The sequence below is a fragment of the Nesoenas mayeri genome (genome assembly GCF_963082525.1).
Source record: "Nesoenas mayeri genome assembly, chromosome: Z".
In the NCBI taxonomy this organism is placed as follows: Eukaryota; Metazoa; Chordata; class Aves; order Columbiformes; family Columbidae; genus Nesoenas; species Nesoenas mayeri.
The window spans coordinates 75,158,553-75,176,883 of record NC_137542.1 but is presented as its reverse complement, the minus strand read 5'-3'; the positions used below and the strand labels follow the sequence as shown (position 1 = coordinate 75,176,883).

General features: G+C 40.8%; 1 protein-coding gene across 3 annotated transcripts in view; it reads left to right on the top strand.

Annotated features, from left to right (window-relative positions):
* The window catches only part of ST8SIA5 (ST8 alpha-N-acetyl-neuraminide alpha-2,8-sialyltransferase 5), a gene marked incomplete at both ends in the record, with an annotated part of 46,453 nt that extends 29,407 nt beyond the window's left edge, over window positions 1-17,046 (top strand). For 2 of the 3 annotated variants that reach the window (XM_080362850.1, XM_080362849.1), the window contains 6 exons: window positions 3,503-3,595; window positions 5,987-6,073; window positions 9,308-9,452; window positions 12,481-12,593; window positions 15,847-15,939; window positions 16,578-17,046. In XM_080362850.1, coding sequence (XP_080218976.1) covers window positions 3,503-3,595; window positions 5,987-6,073; window positions 9,308-9,452; window positions 12,481-12,593; window positions 15,847-15,939; window positions 16,578-17,046 — 1,000 coding nt within the window. The remainder of the gene's footprint in view (window positions 1-3,502; window positions 3,596-5,986; window positions 6,074-9,307; window positions 9,453-12,480; window positions 12,594-15,846; window positions 15,940-16,577) is intronic. The other variant, XM_080362851.1, reaches the window with a different exon arrangement.
* Window positions 17,047-18,331: the final 1,285 nt, after the last annotated feature.

Genomic DNA, 18,331 nt, shown 5'->3' with positions numbered 1-18,331 from the left:
TCTCAGGCAGGATGACTTCATTTTTATTGAGCTGACCCCATGGCCAATAGCATCTTCTCCCCACTTGGTGCAGAAGTGACACCACTGTCAGTGTCCCCTGCCTTTGCTGCAGGAGACATGTAGGTGTCCCACCGGCAGAGTGTCAACCGACCTGTGTCACAGGTCCTCCAAGGTGCCCAATGGTGAGTTTGCTACTCTCAGTGACTCTACTGGAAAAACTGGAGCTTAAGGGAGTGGGGCATCTCCCTTATGAGAAAAGGCTGAGGGACCTGGGGATCTGGAGCTTGGAGAAGAGGAGAATGAGGGGTGACCTCATTAATGGTTACAGATATATAAAGGGTGAGTGTCAGGAGGATGGAGCCAGGCTCTTCTCGGTGACAACCAATGATAGGACAAGGGATAATGGGTTCAAACTGGAACACAAGAGGTTCCACTTCAATATGAGAATAAACTTGTTCCCGGTGAGGGTGTCAGAGCCTGGCCCAGGCTGCCCAGGAGGTTGTGGAGTCTCCTTCTGTGCAGACATTCCAACCTGCCTGGACACCTTCCTGTGTAACCTCATCTGGGTGTTCCTGCTCCATGGGGGGATTGCACTGGGTGAGCTTTCCAGGTCCCTTCCAACCCCTGACATTCTGGGATTCTGTGATTGTGGGAGTCAGTGACTTTCAGGGCAATGCTGCGCTTTTCCAAGCTGTAGGCTGACAGAATAACTCTGCTACAAAAACAATGCTGCCTCATGGATTTCCTTTCTGATCCAGAAAGTGGTTTAGTTTTTACTTGATCCTTTTCTTCTTGCCCTTCTGCCTCTTTGGCAAAGCATCCTTTGTCATTTCCATTTTTCATTTGTGGATTGGGTAAACGGGCACTGATTAAGGGGAATGGTTTGGTCTTGGGAATTTTCACCCCTGTTTTATAAAATGACATGTTTGCCTCCAGTGCTAGGGGCTGAAAGCAGCTCTCCCCTGCTGTGATGTTCCCACATGATAACACGTGCTGTTTGACATTCAGTTCTCTGACTTAGCAGCAGAGCTAGAACTGCACAGGAAAGATAAGAATACCTGTCAGTTTAGATTTTTGCCATTCTTAAGGCACAGGCAAAGTACTGAAATCCAATGTTAGGTGACAGTTGAGGATGAGGCTCATGACCATTACTACCTGCCTTCTTCCAGAGACGTAGGAGTGGTATGTAACATGCTGAGTGTTGTGTGGGGATGTATATCTGCGTCTGGCTACTGTGTGGAACATACACATTCGTAGTCCTGGTCTCATCCGACTCAAAGAAGCAAAGTAAAGAATGGATAGTGCAAAATACAGAAAGAAAAAGGACTGCTGCAGAAGAATGAAAAAACTGGACTGGTGGCCAGAGGGGACTCCTTCACCCCTGTATTCTGTGACCAGTAATAAATCCTGTGGTGTTGACTTCACAGAGAGAGAATTCAGTTAAATTTGGGAGATTTACATCCACTCAGGGCTTTGACCTGGTGCAGCCAGGTGAGCTCATGATCCAGTTGCAGCTGGAAGAGGTTTTGAAATACACAAGTGGCTCAGCTCCAGCTCAACAAGCCAAGGACGCAGGAGATGTGCTGGTGTAATTGATTTCAGCTGCTCTTTAGAAAGGCTGAATGTCCAGGTAAATGGTTGAGTTGGAAGGGAGAGCCCAAGCCTTTGGATGAGAGACCAAACGAAGGTTCATGTTACATTAAATCTCCCATCCGGTGGCTGAGGAAGTATTTTCACAGGATTGTCACTGATTATGAAGCGCTTTAAATGTATAATTTCCTCTAAAAACCCATGAAAATATATTTGTTGCCTTGAAGACTGTGCAAACACATTCCCAAATAGTCACATTATTTTTTTAAAGGCTGCCGAGCTATTGATTTTCTTCTGACAGTAATCAATTTACTTCTTTATTAGGAATTTATGATGTCACTCTAGGCATGGCTTTCTTTTCAGTCTCAAGGTTTGTGCCTCTCACTGAATCACAGAAATGATTGGTTTGGGATTTGGCAAAGCTAAGGTGGTGAAAACCTCAGGGAGAGGTGAAGGAAACACTTCTTAAAGCAGCATTTGACAGCATAGAACCGTTCCCAGTTGGTAGCAGATTGCTCTGGGAGGCTCTTGGGCTTTTTCCAGTCGCATGCTATAGTCCCTTTCTCCCTTCTATGGGTTTCTCTCTTCCCCACTTTATCAGATCGATCTCTGTATGTGCTTAAATAGCAAAATTCAGAATCTTTTGGCTTTTAGGTGCTTCTGACCTTTGGAGGCACTTTTGAAGACCTCTGAAGATGTTTTCTGGACACTCTCACCTCACACAGTGTCCCTGGGAGGTCTGAGCACTTAGTGTTTCTCCAGAACAGATCAAACTTTGGATGCCCTCAGATTTTGATATTAACTATAAACATGAACTACTAAGAACACTAACAAGGCTTTCCTACTGAAGGATTATTTATTCAGAACTGAACAGACTTTCGGGTCAAACATGAATGTTGCTGTTATTTTAAAATACACAAAACCAAAACATTGCATTTCCAATGATGGTTTAAATAAAGTTCTTCCAGGAAACTTGTATTTTCCTTTCATATTGAAAATTCAAAAGATAGCTTGGAGTTACAGCCTCATGCATTCTGCGATTTTAAAGGAACCATCAAAATAAATTGCTCCAGCCTTTGTCATAATACTTACTCCTCCAGGTCATCTACTGGTATTTCTTCATTACGCTCAAGACTACTGTATGGCTATGAGCAGTTATTAGGTGTTAGGTTTTAATACAGACTTCTAACGATAAATACAAAGCTTGGTTTAAACCCTAAAATACTTTTTGTTATTTCAATACTGTCTCATTGAATACCCTGGACAATCTGGGCTTTCTCTGGCCCCTAAATGTGAGCAGCTGCTACTGTGTTTTGTTTCCCTTTCACTGCAGTCTGATGGTTAAGGCAAAGGAATATAAGGAAAGAAAAAGTAAACATTTATGTCTATATTTTAATTCAAAATAGCACTGCCACTTGTGATGTGTCTGAGCATTCAAACCCATTTGTTGTCAAAAACATCTCTTTTTTTGGAGAGTAAAATTTGGATATACCAGATGCATTCTCCAGCACTTTTCTTTCCAACTCAGAGCAAAATTCAAGGAACTCTTTTTAAACTCGCAGCACATTCAGGCACCCAGAGCATGGGAACAGCGTTCCTCAAGTTATCAGAGCTTTTCCCCTGACTTTCAGCACTTGCTGACTGCTGGTAAAGGGACCTGGTCCTTGTTCATGCCTACAAGGTAGATGAACTCCTATAGAAATGGAAAAACTGGACATAGGTGGCAGTTCTACAATCAACAATCACATCTGTGTTTTCCCGTGAAGTTATAACCTGCCTATGGGCCAGACTAAGTGTAGCCTTAAGTTAGGCAGAAATCATAAATGACAATTTAAGCAAATTTCTGTTGATGTGTAAGACAAGCATTCTAGTCTAAATCTTATTTATCATATTTTTTCTTGTTCTTTTTCAGGTATTTTGAATTTTACGAAGGGCCTTTGGAATACAACTCTACCAAATGCCTGGAACTGCGGCAGGACATCATTGCTGTGAAGGTTTTATCCATGTAAGTATGAATGAATATTTAATAAAAGATTACTTTTCAGGCAGGATAAAAATTATAACCCACAATAAGCTTGCCAAAGATGCAAGGCTCAAGAGATCCCATCAGTAGGGATCTCATCAGGGATTCTTGAGGTTCTTTTTTATGCTCATGTAGTGACATTTGAATTTCATCTGAGGTCCATTTGAAAAAACTGGGGGGCTTCTCATATAGATGGAGGCATTTTGGTCAGTGTTTGGAATTAAATGCAGTGTTTGTAATATTGTTTGTAATATTATTTGTAGTATTATATTCCAAGTCCTCTCCTCAGGGTAACTGAAGAGTAATAACAACCAGACTGACTCATAGCAAGTGTCCGTCTATCTTAAGGCTCTGTCATTGACAGCAGCCAGAAGTGAAAGGTAAGAAATGAAAGAAAAAGCTTATTCCTTCCTAATAACAAGTACTGGTGTGGGCACTTGATCAGTGATGGATGGTCACTAGACTACAGTAACCATAGTGGACTATAGACCCCTCTCTTAGTTTGTTTAGATCTTTTCTGAGCCCATTGGTACTTTAGACCTCCTCAATTAGACACGAATTTAACGAGTTAATAACACTCAGTGAAAAGTAGGAAAACGTGATTCTGAGAAACAATAGATTCTCTTTTGTGGTCCCGTATGTACCTCAGTAAAATAGTGACTTGAATGAGATGTATCCATGAGATGGAATCAGGCAAAAAGGTGAGGTGAACTCAAAGGACAGAGCAAAGCAGGATTTTTTGTGTTACCCTTTTGTGATTTCAGCATTGCACTGAAGTAGGTGCTTAGATTGTGCCCAATCCCTTGCCATATCTAAAACCTGTGGTTTAGTAATCTTACTGAAAATCCACAAGGCTTATTAAGGTCTGTAAAGTGCACTGACAATCTCAAACGAAAGTGCAGCTGTAGAAGTGCACACCGTTAAGCAACCAAGCCTAGAACAAATACAATTTTGAGCATGTCTCCACTGCTTGCTTTGTACACAGAAAAATGTGGGTTATGTCCTTGTCTCCAGTATTTGGTACTGTGTGAAGGATGCACGAGTAACAACTTCGCTCTGCTTGCTGACTCGCAGTGCTTAAAAATAAATAGAAGGGGTGAGAACGTGACACTTCTGCCGATGTTCTGCTGAAGATGGGGAGTTTCAAATTGCTTTTCTGCACACTTGTCAGATGGTACAGAGAGTTACTAATTTCTTACCATCTTATCCCATGGTACGTAGAAGGTAGTGGACTCCTGCTTAGCTGGATAAAGTTAGCCTTATTTTTACAATAGATGCTGTTTGTCATTAAGCTCTTTCATTATTTCCTGATGTGCTTGCTGCTAACATGCTACATTTCCTAATTCAGCCCTTATAGTAATGGAATATTTCCAAGCTAATGTGCTCTGGTGGGCTACATAAAGTACAATGTGACCTAATTTCTTCCTGTAACTTCCACAGCCTGGGAAATCCTAAATTCTACTCACTTTAAATATGTAATTATCTTAAAAATCTTTGCTTTATTCAAACATTCAAAGCCCTCAAGCCTGGAAAGAACTCATTAAGACCCATCAACCTGGAAAAATATCTCAGACTTCAACATTTCCTAAGCAGATTATGACATTGGTCCTTAGCTGAAGGTTGTTGCAAGGACTTCATGATCTCTGTTGTCCATATACAGAAGAATATTTATGAAGTCTAAGTTAGAAGTGTTTGGCATTGATGATATCACCAAAAATGTGTCATTCTGTGTCAGCCTAGTGTCATTTTTTGATATAACTAAAAGTAGATTTATTAACAGAGAGGGAAGGAGAGATCCTTATGTAAGGAGCATTTCATGTCCTTTTACCATCACAGATGCTTATCCATACACATACGCTATTGCAGTTTATAAAATGGATTTACCAACAGTGCTGGTCTGTAGGATCTCACAGATTAAAATAACCTCCCCAAAATATAATGGTAGTTGGTCAAATTAACAGAAATATCCTCTTTTCCAATAACCCCTCTGCTGGGTCCTTCTGCTAGGTGCAAATTTCTCCCCCAGAGCCGCTGTAGTTGCCAGACGCTCATTAGTTTCCCAGCAAACTGTGGACAGACTTTGGTACAGCAGATTGTTCTTGCTCAATATTGCAGTTTTATCCTGAATAAATGGAGAATGTCTATCAGGGAATATAAATCAGTCCCAAACAGCTGAAGATCTCCATTGGTACCTGGGTACACATAGCTTAAGAGTTGCTATGTCTGAAGACAAAAAGAAGTAAAAATAATAATGGATAGACTGGTTTGCCTTGTGAAAAGCCTGCTGCATGGTGCCCTGCCTGCAGCTGATTTAGGAAACTAAGTCTTCTTAATAAAGTTAATTTTGATTTTCTTTCTTTTTTTATCTTTTAGGGTGAAACAAACAGAATTGTTTGAGAGGTGGAAGAACCTACAGATGTGCAAATGGGAGATGAATGTCACAGAAGCTAATTTATTCAAGTAAGAATGGTCCATATGGATGAGACCGAGTGAGATTTACTTTAGCTTGAGTTTAGCTTCCTGTAGAGAGATCAGACCTTCAAATGGATAGCAAGAGTAAGCATTATAACACTGTTACTGTTGGAATACCATCCTTTTGAAGAAATATGGACTTTATTTCTGCTTTACAAAAGTCAACATCAAGAGGGAAAGACAGCTTTTCTGGCATGTGGGGCAGTGTTCCAGGAAGGGCAGGGAATTTGGTGTGGGAAAGACGTTTCCAGATATGATTCAGTCAGATGTATAAATAAACCCAAGATTTAATGGTTACATCTAATACATCAACCTGAGTCTCTGGTGGTATAAAATGTTAACACCACAGGTGACACTGCAAATTTGGCCTATAAAACACTGAAACTGCATTTTTCCTGTGGTGTTATTAGTTGTTATCTTGTTTATCAATTCCTCTTTTTTTTTTTTAATGGCTCCTCAGCTGCCACTCCCTCCTTATCTGTATATTTTCTCTGGTCTTTGGAGACTTCTGCAGTTTGTGTCTGTACTACTCTGTCTTTCTTTGTGTGACTTCCCCTTCTCTGAAGGTTGTCCATGGCCCTCTCAAGATACAACTTTTGAAACTCATCTTGCAAAGGCAATAGCAGAATGAAGCCAAAAGTATATTTGAGTGTTGTATATTGGTATACTCGAGGGCCATATTTGTGTAGGTCTATGGAAAACACAATATTTCAGAGTAAGCGGAATAGAGACTGGTTAAGTCCATAAGTCACATGGTTTGGAGTTGTTGCTTAGAATAAGACCCCACATCTTTCTCCCAAATTCCCTTACATGATTCCAGCAAATGGCCATCACGAGTTAATGAGAAAATGTGAGAATGCATGTGCTGAGTTAAGTCATTAACATCTTTAAAAATAACTAATTGTTAGTCCCAGGCTCATCGAAGTTTTTTTCAATGTGAGCTGCACACATAAGTTTTTTAGGGCTTTTTTGTTCTATTCTTTTTCCTGGAAATTACTTGATGGGCAATTATCAGAGCCTGTTTTGAAGACAAGAGCCATTAAGGATTAGAGTCTACTATCTTAAAGACTACTTGGAGTAAGAGAACTAATCATAGAATCATTTTGGTTGGAAGAGGTTGTTAAGATCATTGAGTCCAACCATAACCTAAATCTAGCACTAAAGCACATCGCTGGGTGTACCCGCTTGACTGAAATATCACCACTTAAAAAGCTCCAACCGGCACCTAGATGTAATCTGACTTTTGTTAGCTGGTTTCAGGAACAATAATCATGCTAGTAATGAAAAAAAGCAAAAAAAAATTTAAAAAATTCAAAGTCTGTTGTTTCAGTTTTTGTTTTATAGGACACAGGTTTCAGTGTGTGATTGTGTGGGGAGGCTGTAGTCCCGTAAAAGCAGAGCAAAGTCTCTGAGTTTGGACATAGAGTAGCGTGAGATTAAAATGAGGTGGTTCAACAACAGTGAGATGTGGGATTTTAAGCTTTCCCAGTTCTGGGCCATCAGGTGAGTTGGGGAGAATCCAGCAAAAGTCGAACAACAGCTGCGTAAACAGCAGGGAGGGAGGAAGCACAAAAGGCACACTAGCTGTTGTATCTGGAGACGAGGGAAAACAATTACTTGGTCCACCATCCTCCATCAGATACAGGATGTTAATATTAAGGAACCTGCCTCTGGAAAAACAGTTGGACATTAGATGAAAAACAACTCTTTGCTTCCCTTAATGCAGAACTAATGAAGAGGGTTTTTCCGTATCTCAATCAAATCCCGCTACCTATTCGTGATTATTTAATGTTTTTTTTATTAGAAATCATTCATTGACTTAGGCTCAATCGCTGCCTTGGTCTGATCATGATCCTGTGTCATTCTGCATGAGTCAAGTATATAACAGTAACTGGACATCACTGAAATATTTGCTTAATTCTGCATTTGCTTTCTGGTGCTTGTAAAGAAGCGCATAGAGAAGACTGGCTTATTCTTCCAACTCATAATGAGGCCACATACCCCAGAGGCAAGGTATTTAATCTAGGTTATTTGAGAGCCATTTGGCTTTGTCTTCATGTTTGTGCATTTGCCATGACATGTATTTTTCATTAAAAGTATAAGATGAATTAGCTGAGAAAGAAACTGGCTCTGGAGTAAGAGCAAGCTGAAGTAAAAGGACATAGCATTCAGGGAAAGGTAGGAGCTAATAAATGTATGAATATTTTCCTATTTAAATTTCATGTCAGAGCTGAATGGGTTTTCTCTCATGCCAAGAATCCCACTTTTGAGATTTCAAAAGAGTTCGTGTTTACATGGAATACCTGCCATTTTGCCACAACCACAAATAAATTCTTGGCTATTTTTCTTGAGATTTTGGGGTTGTAGCCGTGACCAGTCTGCCTGGCACCCATCTGTTGGGACCACATCATCTTCCTGATGCACATGTGCAAAGTCAAAGGCAAAACTAAAGACCTTTAAAATGTTTTGTTTGGTTGGTTGGGTTTTTTGCAATCAAACTGTACTGTGCTCCACAATAGTCTGGTAAGTGGGGCAGCATCTTCCACACCCTCAGGTGAATACATTAACCCCTTCATTTCCTGCCAAGTGATGAGTAAATAATTTACAAAAAAATGGAAGACATCAAAAGCAGAGAGGGACTAATTCATCAGGTTGGTTTCCCCAGGGTATTGGGGGCAGAAGCTCAGCTTTGGAGTCTGGAGCAGGGCAGAATTTACACATATATTTCCTTCAGCCTGGAAGACATGGGTACAGGGATTCTTTTTCCTTTCCTTTCCTTTCCTTTCCTTTCCTTTCCTTTCCTTTCCTTTCCTTTCCTTTCCTTTCCTTTCCTTTCCTTTCCTTTCCTTTCCTTTCCTTTCCTTTCCTTTCCTTTCCTTTCCTTTCCTTTCCTTTCCTTTCCTTTCCTTTCCTTTCCTTTCCTCACCTTTCCTTTCTGCACCTTTCCTTTCCTTTCCTTTCCTTTCCGCACCTTTCCTTTCCTTTCCTTTCCCTTCCTTTCCTTTCCTTTCCTTCTTTTACCATAAGTTCCTCAGTTGAGGAAAATGTCACTGAACCTGAAATTTTCTAAAGAAAAATCCAGCAAACCACCATTTTATCCCTCCTAAAGCTAATAGAAGTTTCTTTCTGCTGAAAAACACCTTGTTAGGAGTAATAGTGATTGCATATCCTAAAACATACTGTCAGCTCCTCAATCTCATTTCTCTCTTTTTCATTTTACAGGTCTACTTTGTCGAGGTGTTGCAATGCCCCTGCCTTTCTCTTCACCACCCAGAAAAACACGCCCTTGGGAACTAAACTGAAGTATGAAGTGGATACTAGCGGAATCTTCCATATCAACCAAGAAATCTTCAAAATGTTTCCAAAGGTGCCTCTGCCCATTTGCAGAATCAACCTCGTTCTACTTGCTGCATTAGATACTATTGTAAAACCAAGCATTTAACGTTGGCTGTTTGACATTTCTACAAACTTCGTTGCTTGTACTTTGAAAATGTTGATTTTTTGATAAGATATTTTAACTGATTATCCTATTTTCTAGTGGCCATCTGGTCTAGTATGCAATATATATATATATATCTTCCTTCAGAATATTACTGACCTAGCAGCCAAGTGGCCAAAGAAATAACTAGAATTTTGAATAAAAGAAGTACTAGCTGATCAGAACTTTTTAAAAGTTGACCACTGACACACAATAAATTCAACGTTTGTGGTAGGTCTTCTTCTTTAGAGGCATGATAATTTTATAATTCATATTCACAATGACTATTTTTATACTTGTTTCTGTTTGCAGCTTATCTGCAAGCAGGCTGCACATTTTTGAAATATATTAATTATAATGATAATTCCAAACCCTTTCAGCAGATAATCCTTGACCTAAGGGTCATTCAAAGTTATAACCAGTGGGCAATTCCCTTTGCACATATTGACTAATGTGCAGAAGTGAGCTTATCTGAGTACTGGTTCATCATGGGGCACACCCCGTGAATTTTAAAGGGCATATTTGGGCAGGATAACTAAAATTTATCCCTTTCAGAAAGTCAGAAACTTATTCGAGTGAAGTACTTAGATTTGTGTCATTAATGTAATCCTTCAGGGTCTAACCACTTTTAGTTCATTTGCTTTTGGAGCACTGCTAAGAGGTAGGGTGGTGCTGTTATCTAAATGTGCACAGGAGGAATGGGGGCAGAGCAGGGAAAATGCTCAGACCTGGGAAGTCACTTTGGCATCTGGAGATGTGCGAAGAATGGGTACATCTAAATCCAGGAGTATTATCCTGAAAAACCTTCCTGATTGCAGAGATAAGTGCATGGGAGACTAGACACATATGCTTCTCACAGAATCCCAGACTGGTTGGAGTTGAAGGGACCTCTGGAGATCATCCAGTCCAACCCACCAGCTCAAGCAGGGTCACCAGAGCAGGTCACACAGGATCGTGTCCAGACGGGTTTGAATGTCTCAGAGAAGGAGACTCCACACCCTCTCTGGGCAGCCTGGGCCAGGCTCTGCCACCTCAAAGGAAAGAAGTTTCTCCTCATATTCAGATGGAACCTCCTGTGCTTCAGTCTGTGCCCGTTGCCCCTCATCCTGCCATTGGGCACCACTGAACAGAGTCTGGTCCATCCTCTTGACACCCACCATTGGGATATTTATCACATTGATAAGATCCCTCTCAGCTTCTCTTCTCCAGCTGAACAGCCCCAGCTCTCTCAGTGTCTCCTCATTAGAAAGATGCTCCAGACCCCTCAGCATCTTTGTGTTCCTCCGCTGGACTCTCTTCAGTAATTCCTTGTTCTCCTTAAAGTGGGGAGCCCAGAACTGGACACAGAACTGCAGATGTGGCCTCACCAGGGCAGAGCAGAGGGGGAGGAACAACCTCCCTCCACCTGCTGGTCACACTTTTTCTAATACGCCCCAGAGACCATTGGCCTCCTTGACCACAAGGGCACATTGCTGGCTCATGGTCAGCCTGCTGTCCACTCCCAGGTTCTTCTCTGCAGAGCCGCTTTCCAGCAGCTCAACTCCAACCTGTACAGGTGCCTGGGGCTGTTTCTCCCCAGGTGCGGGACCCTACAGTTGCCCTTGTTGAAATTCATCAGTGAATTGAATTTTGCTAGCAGTGTCCTATTGGTGTTATTCTGCTTAACCAGGTGTGCTCTGAGGATGTTTTTCAGGCTCTGTCCCCCTCCAAAGTGCTATTGGGATTCACTGGGCAGCCCTTATGTGGCCAATGCCACCATCTGCCCAGAAGCAAGGTTGCAGCATGGCAAGTGTAGGAGATATTGGGCTCAGAGCATGGGAGCAAGACAGTAAGAGTAAGAGCCTTGTGCTGAGCACAGAGACCTGGCTTCTGATCTCCCTGAAAGGGAGTGCTGAGGTGTTTTTTGTTAGGAAATTGCTGGATAAAACACAGACAACTCTGTATTACTTCTTTCTTAGCTGCTGCTTTTCTCAAACAGGTGTAATTGCTTCCTCTTTTGCCTCATGGCTTATGAATGCCATGGAAAGATCCTGGGAATAATCACCTAGAAATGTCAGGCCACTAATCGCATCTCTCTGTAATTCGCGGTATGAAGTTCTCGATAAAATATGTATGTACCGAAATGAGCACTCTCATGCTTATATAAGCACATCTCTACATATTCATAAGGTGTAGTGCGGCTCAGTTCTGCATCACAACCCTCTCACCCTCACAGCCCAGTTCTGTTCTCAGAGATGTGATTTTCGCTCTCTGGCTTTGGCAGCAGCTGCTTGTCTGCATATGAAGACAGAATTTTGGCCAAAGATCACAGAAAGATGCACCCTACACACATCCAGAAAGGTACCTGACCAAGCACTCTAGCAGTACAAGTGCTAACTAATAATCACAAGTACTTGAGTACAATTAGAAGAAGCAAGCACCAACATTTGGGCTAGGTTCTGATAAATAGGTGTAACGTGCTTTATGATTCAGAGAGAGTTCTTGGGCTTTAGTAGCTGCTCTGGAACTGTGTTCAGATATCTCAAATGCAGGATATCAGAGCCTGAGGAGTGAGCAGCTCAAAAGACAGTGCCTGAAAGATGCTAATTTTACGGTTCATGCCCTCATGTGGCAATCAGAAAGGAAAGCAAGTTTCTAAAATTACTTCTTCTATTATTAAGTCTGGAGAAAAAGAGGGTAATACTTTTCTCTCTCTGAGTTAGTTGTCCATAACATCTCCAATTGCATGGAAAACAATCCTATGCGTTTATATAGGAATGGGAATACTGAGGGCCAGAACGTGTGTCAAGTTCTTATGATTACTGCATCTTCAGTAAGATGCAGCTGTACAAAGGAAAAAAAAGGGAAAAAGTAAAAAAGAGACTTGTTGCCTCCATGTTTCGGGATAATTAACTGTTTTCTTGCTGTGATGTTGCAGGATATGCCGTACCACCGCTCCCAGTTTAAGAAATGTGCGGTGGTTGGGAACGGAGGAATTCTGAAGAGCAGCAGATGTGGTCGGGAGATTGACAGCGCAGACTTCGTGTTTCGGTAATTGCCACAGTGCCGTTTCTCCTTTTGCCTGTTTTAATGACAAATGAAGGATTGTAAAACTGTTCTCTCTCACATGGAAACACGGGACTTGCCGCACTGGTCATATCAAGCCTGTTTCTTGCACAAAAAGCAGTATTTCAAAAAACGTGAATGTGGCGGTGATTTTCTGGGTCAGTCCTGAACCAGAGTTCGAACCTTTATTACATGACAAGCAGCTTGACCATTAATATTAATGTTGATAGTTCCCCCTTGTGCAGCTCATATGCCTTGGAAGGGTGTTTCTGAAGTGGTGCAAAACTCAGTTTCTGGATAATGTGAGTTACAGTCTTCAGCACTGTAGACTCCAAGGTGTGCAGAGACACCCAAATTACTTTGAAGGTTGGGTGTCTTCATATTTTGCTCCCCACCATATGTGGAGTTGCCCAGGTTTTGCATAGACTGGGACGTTCCACAACTTTCATCCCTGAATAACTGAATTTAGCAGCACTTTTACCATCCTTAATATATATGGGAAAGATTTTTTTATTATTTATATGCATGACTAATCCTTTTCTAAATCTCGTTAAGCTCTTTTCCTGGGTCATGGCATATGACAGCTAGCTCAGAGGTTCATGACCTGTTCTGTAGAAAAGAAAAGCCTTTTTTACTTCTGTTGGCCTATTTTCTGATCTTGGTTATGTTGCTGTGAATTTACAAGTCTGCTTAAATCAATTAATTTCTCTGATTTCATAACAGCAAAAATCAGATCAGATTTAGGCTCAATGAATTCTTAATTTGGCATCAAATGATAAATAACATTTTATTGGTCCTACCTTCACTATCCATTATTTTCAGATCCTTTGTGTCTGACTCTTGTGCCCACTTTATTGAAAAATATTACCTTGTTTTAACCTGTGAAACAGTCCAGGCTCCACATAATTTGCTTCTTAAAAGCCAAGTGTACCCTGTATAGATTAAATAGTTATTGTAGATCCCCTTCTATTGTGCTGGACCACTGCTTTGAGTGTGGTTGAAACGAAAGGTACATTTTATGCATGAGGGTGACAAACTGATCAGTGAAGGTGAAAATATGGGCAGCAAATGTCATCATTTATGTATGAGAACTTTGAGTGGATGTCCCTTTTTACCAATTTCTCTTATCTGAATGGTGCCACAAGCCATTCAAAAGGGTGGATCAGATCAATACAGGACTTAGAAACTGAGTTGCTTGGGATACCAGTAATTAATTAAAAAGACACTTAAATATAACTGAAACATGAATAAGTACATCAGTATTTGTGCAAAAAAACCACTACTGTGGTTCACCATCTCCGAAATTTGTGGGACCAGTATTATGCACAAAGACCTGCTGGTTTTGAAGAGCTTAAGGTCTGCTGACATCAAGTTTAAAACAAATCTTGTGTTTAAGGTCAGGTCTGAACACATGCACTTTACAGTCTGACACCAGTTCACCAAACTGTCAGAAATCACCCTCCTAGTCCTGAACACAAAAATTATTCAAAATTCTTCAAAAACTGCCTATGGAGCACTGGTAACATTCAGTGATACCTTCACCTGCGAAAATCTTATATTGTCAGGAAGCTTGTGGCCAGCTGCATGAAATCAAGTGTTTTCTAATGAAATAAATTCTGATAACAATTAATTATGGTACAACAGGACATAGAAAATACCTACGCATAAATTGCATTTGCTAGTTGTTATTGTCTATCTCCATCTACTGGCCAGAGTGCAGATCTGTGATGAAACATGGGGTGCATTTAGAAATGGGACTACTCTCTTCGCAGGCATGAAATTTTACTGTGACAAAGCACAATTTATGCAAATTGTGTCTTTTTATTATCACTTCCAATAAATTCAGCGTTTCATAATCTTGGTGGGGTTTACTGTTTAAGAAAAATAAGGAAGCTGGATATTTGAAAACCTTTTTCAAATATAATCCAGTGCTCAGTGCTATGGGGAACCAAGGATGCTAGAAGACTTCAGAAGGACATTGCATGACCTAGGGGACAAAAGTGCTGGAAATAACGCTGCCTATGAGAAGGACAAGGTGGTTAAAAAAAGTTCTCTGACCTGATAAAGAGGGACTCTTGAGGAGGTTGATATGAACCTCCTGAGTCTGAGAAAGGACTTTGAAGGATTTTCATGTGTTCCTCTGCTTCCCACTCACTCTCTCCCTGTCACTGAGAAATTGTGATGGCAGCAGAACTGTATGTGGTATTGTGAAAACACTGAGCATCTCTTACCCTAAATAAATTTATGGTTTTCTCCTGTTTAGCCCTGATCTTCAGATGTTTGGGAATTAGGCACAGCAGTGTTTTTTGAGATGTGGGCATCTCAACAGCGATGGCTTTTATTGTGGCTTGTAGATCACTTCAAAAAGTGTTTTAAATGCCAGCAGATACCTAACACTAGTTTAAACTGAGTGTAAGACTAATCGCAAAGCCACTTATCTTGCCTCTAATAACACATGCTGGAGCTTTTTTTAAGCTGTGTTTTCTATTGAAAGCGAAGCTTGTGTGATTGCTTGTGTGCCTGTGTGTGTAACTTCAGCATCTCTTGAGGGACGCTCCAAATTTTTTGGGATGGAGAATCTAGGTCAAGGCCAAGGTGAATGGAGACTCGGCAAAATCAAGGTTTGCAAATCTTCACAGGTTTGCTTCTAATAGCTTTGATATTCTCTGGTGCAGCTGTAGAGTCGGAATCACTGCTCTTACACTGCACTGGGAGATACTTACAAAGGGAAGCAGATAGTTCTGGATTAATTAGGACTGTACTGATTTCTCTCTTGTGGAGCACTTGCCCTGAATTCTCTTGAGTATAAAACGAAGTACGTTAAAAGTGATGTTATAGATTATCTATTAATTATTTAATCCAGATCAGCTGTTGCTGGGGAAGTAATTGATTTTATATGTTGAGTGTCCTTGGGGCTTCATCCCATTCCTCATCCTAAACTGCCAAAGTAAATATCTGAACTGCTATTAAGAAAGCGAAAGGAGTGAACATCGGCTACATCTGCAAAAAAGGTGCCAACCCTGACAAACTAAAGGTAGAAGAGGGGTCTCCATACAGCCCCTAAGAACTCCTTATTTTAATGCATAGTTTGGGTACCAGCATGTTTCATACAACTTGAAATTTTCAATCTGTTTCTAGATTTGTTGCTTGGAAGAAAAGCTTAAATCAATTGTGCTTTTTAGTCCTGAAAAGGTACAAGGAATTGTTTAACATTCTTACTAATTTCTTTCCTTTATAGATGCAATTTACCTCCTATATCTGAGAAATACTTCACAGACGTTGGGGTAAAGACAGACGTTGTGACTGTCAATCCCAGTATAATTACTGAGAGGTAATTTTTTTTTTTTTTTTTTTGTATTTTCATCTCCTATTGCTTTTCCAAATCTACTTTTCACTAAATTCTGTTACAGAGATTTTTTTTCCCCCCTTATATTACTTTACACTGACACTGTGAATCATACATTTCATTGGAACCAGGGGGGCTAGTTACTGCTTTCTAGGAGGGGGAATGTGTTTATTTTCTCAAGCAACATAATATAATTTGCTTACATTGTGAATTTCTTTTAAATGTTACAGTTATGCATTTTAGAAAGGCTTCTGCTCTGCTTTGGTATTTGCCACTTTTTTATACAGTTCTGCACTGCGCAGTGCACTATACAGCTCACTAAACCCTGGAAAAGTTACATACTTCTCATAATAAAATGCAAAGTGAGACATACTCAGAAATGTCTATGAAGTTTGTCCACTGTTAAATGAATGTACTTCCAAAAGAGGGGAGTGTATGTTTTTTTTATCCCCCGTGCTTTTGCCCTACATTCATACTGATGCTTTAGCTACAAATCGAGATATAACCCCCTTGCTGGATGCAACGTCATTTCAATTATCTGTGTATCAGCAATGATTTAGTAAAAGCTCGTGGGAGGCTTCTAGTCTGCTGACCTGACATCACCCTCATCCCTTTCCCTTTAGATTCCACAAGCTGGAAAAATGGAGAAAACCTTTCTACGACGTGCTCCAGGTCTACGAGAACGCTTCCGTGCTGCTGCCAGCTTTCTACAACACTCGCAACACGGACGTCTCGATTCGGGTCAAATACGTCCTGGATGATTTTGAGTCCCAGCAAGCTGTTTATTACTTTCACCCTCAGTATCTCATCAACGTCTCGCGATATTGGCTCGGCCAAGGGGTGCGTGCCAAGCGGGTCAGCACCGGGCTGATCCTGGTGACTGCTGCCCTGGAGCTCTGCGAAGAGGTCCATCTTTTTGGCTTCTGGGCGTTCCCCATGAACCCCTCAGGGATTTTTATAACTCACCACTACTACGACAACGTGAAACCTCGGCCCGGTTTCCATGCCATGCCATCAGAGATCTTCAACTTCCTCCACATGCACAGCAAGGGGATCCTGCGGGTTCACACTGGGACCTGCAGCTGCTGTTGATGGGGATAGTTCTTCCTCTGATGCAAAAGTGTAACAGGAACTCAATGCCTGTGTGTGACGTAGAAAGTTTTATTACACCCTGAGATTATGCAATAATTGTTTGATATAAATTTCCTCAAGGCATTGCATCCCATAGGATCCAGGACACCAGCATCTTTCCTGCTATCAGTTGGGTCCGTAACAGTGTAGGAGAAGCAAAACTCCTCTGTTCCAGGGTATACTCTGCCCTGGGAAGCAAGTCAGATAAGAAGCACATTTCCGATAGGTTTAGGGATAAACAGAGCACATTAATATAGGTATCATTTCACTATGAAGAAAAGCACCAAACTTTTGAGGAGAATCAGTGACAGAGAGTTTTAGCATAGACTGACTTTGTGTAGGTTTCTGAATCGAGTACCTTGGGGCATTGTCAGATTTTACTGAAAGCACTGTTCTCTGACATTGGGGTTTTTGAAAATACTCTTTAGCATTGTAGTTTTAAGAGAAAGTATATAACTTGAGGTCTTTGTTCTGTAATGTCGCAAAGTATTGGTGAAAAATAGCAGATAGATGTGATAGGAATAAACAAGATCACTTTGTGAAATTTTTCAGCCGGGATAGAAGAGAATGTTAAACTCCTGTTCACAGCAACAGGTAACTGTGTTGATCATAGTATGCAATTGTTTTAGAGCTTCTTTCTTCTTCCTTCCTGTGTCTTATACTTCTAGTCTCCTTTGCTGAACATGTTTTTGGTTTTGTTTCTCTCATTGTCTATAAAGCTTTCCTCCTAGCCAATGCATGAGCAATCTGTGTAGCTCCTCCAACAGTGAACACTTCAGATTGGAGTCTTTATTGAAGAAATATACTCCTTCACACTCCTGCAAGCTTTTCTTGGGCTGGATAGCGAGGGGATTATATAGTTCTATTTTCTGAGTTGATTTTTTTCATTCAGGTATCACAGCATTAAGACAGGAAGAAGCATTTCCTTGTTTATTTTTATGAAAGACTTTGTAAGAGTGTCTGAATGTTGACTTACTGTTGTGCAGGTCGAGGTAAATACTTTCAGGTATCTGTGGACAGTACTGGCAGGAAATTAAGTTAAACACAGTGAAGACACTTGTGGCTTGGATTATGATATTTATTTCAAAATTAAGCATCTCAAGATGTCACTGTGGCTTTTTTGTATGTTGAGAATGTTGCTGGGACAATAGAAGGGCTGGTGTGTTCTTTAAAAAGTTACCAATGCAACTCTGTTGGTTACGCCAAGCTTAATTTTTCACCTGATAGCGTGAAAATGGCAAAATCT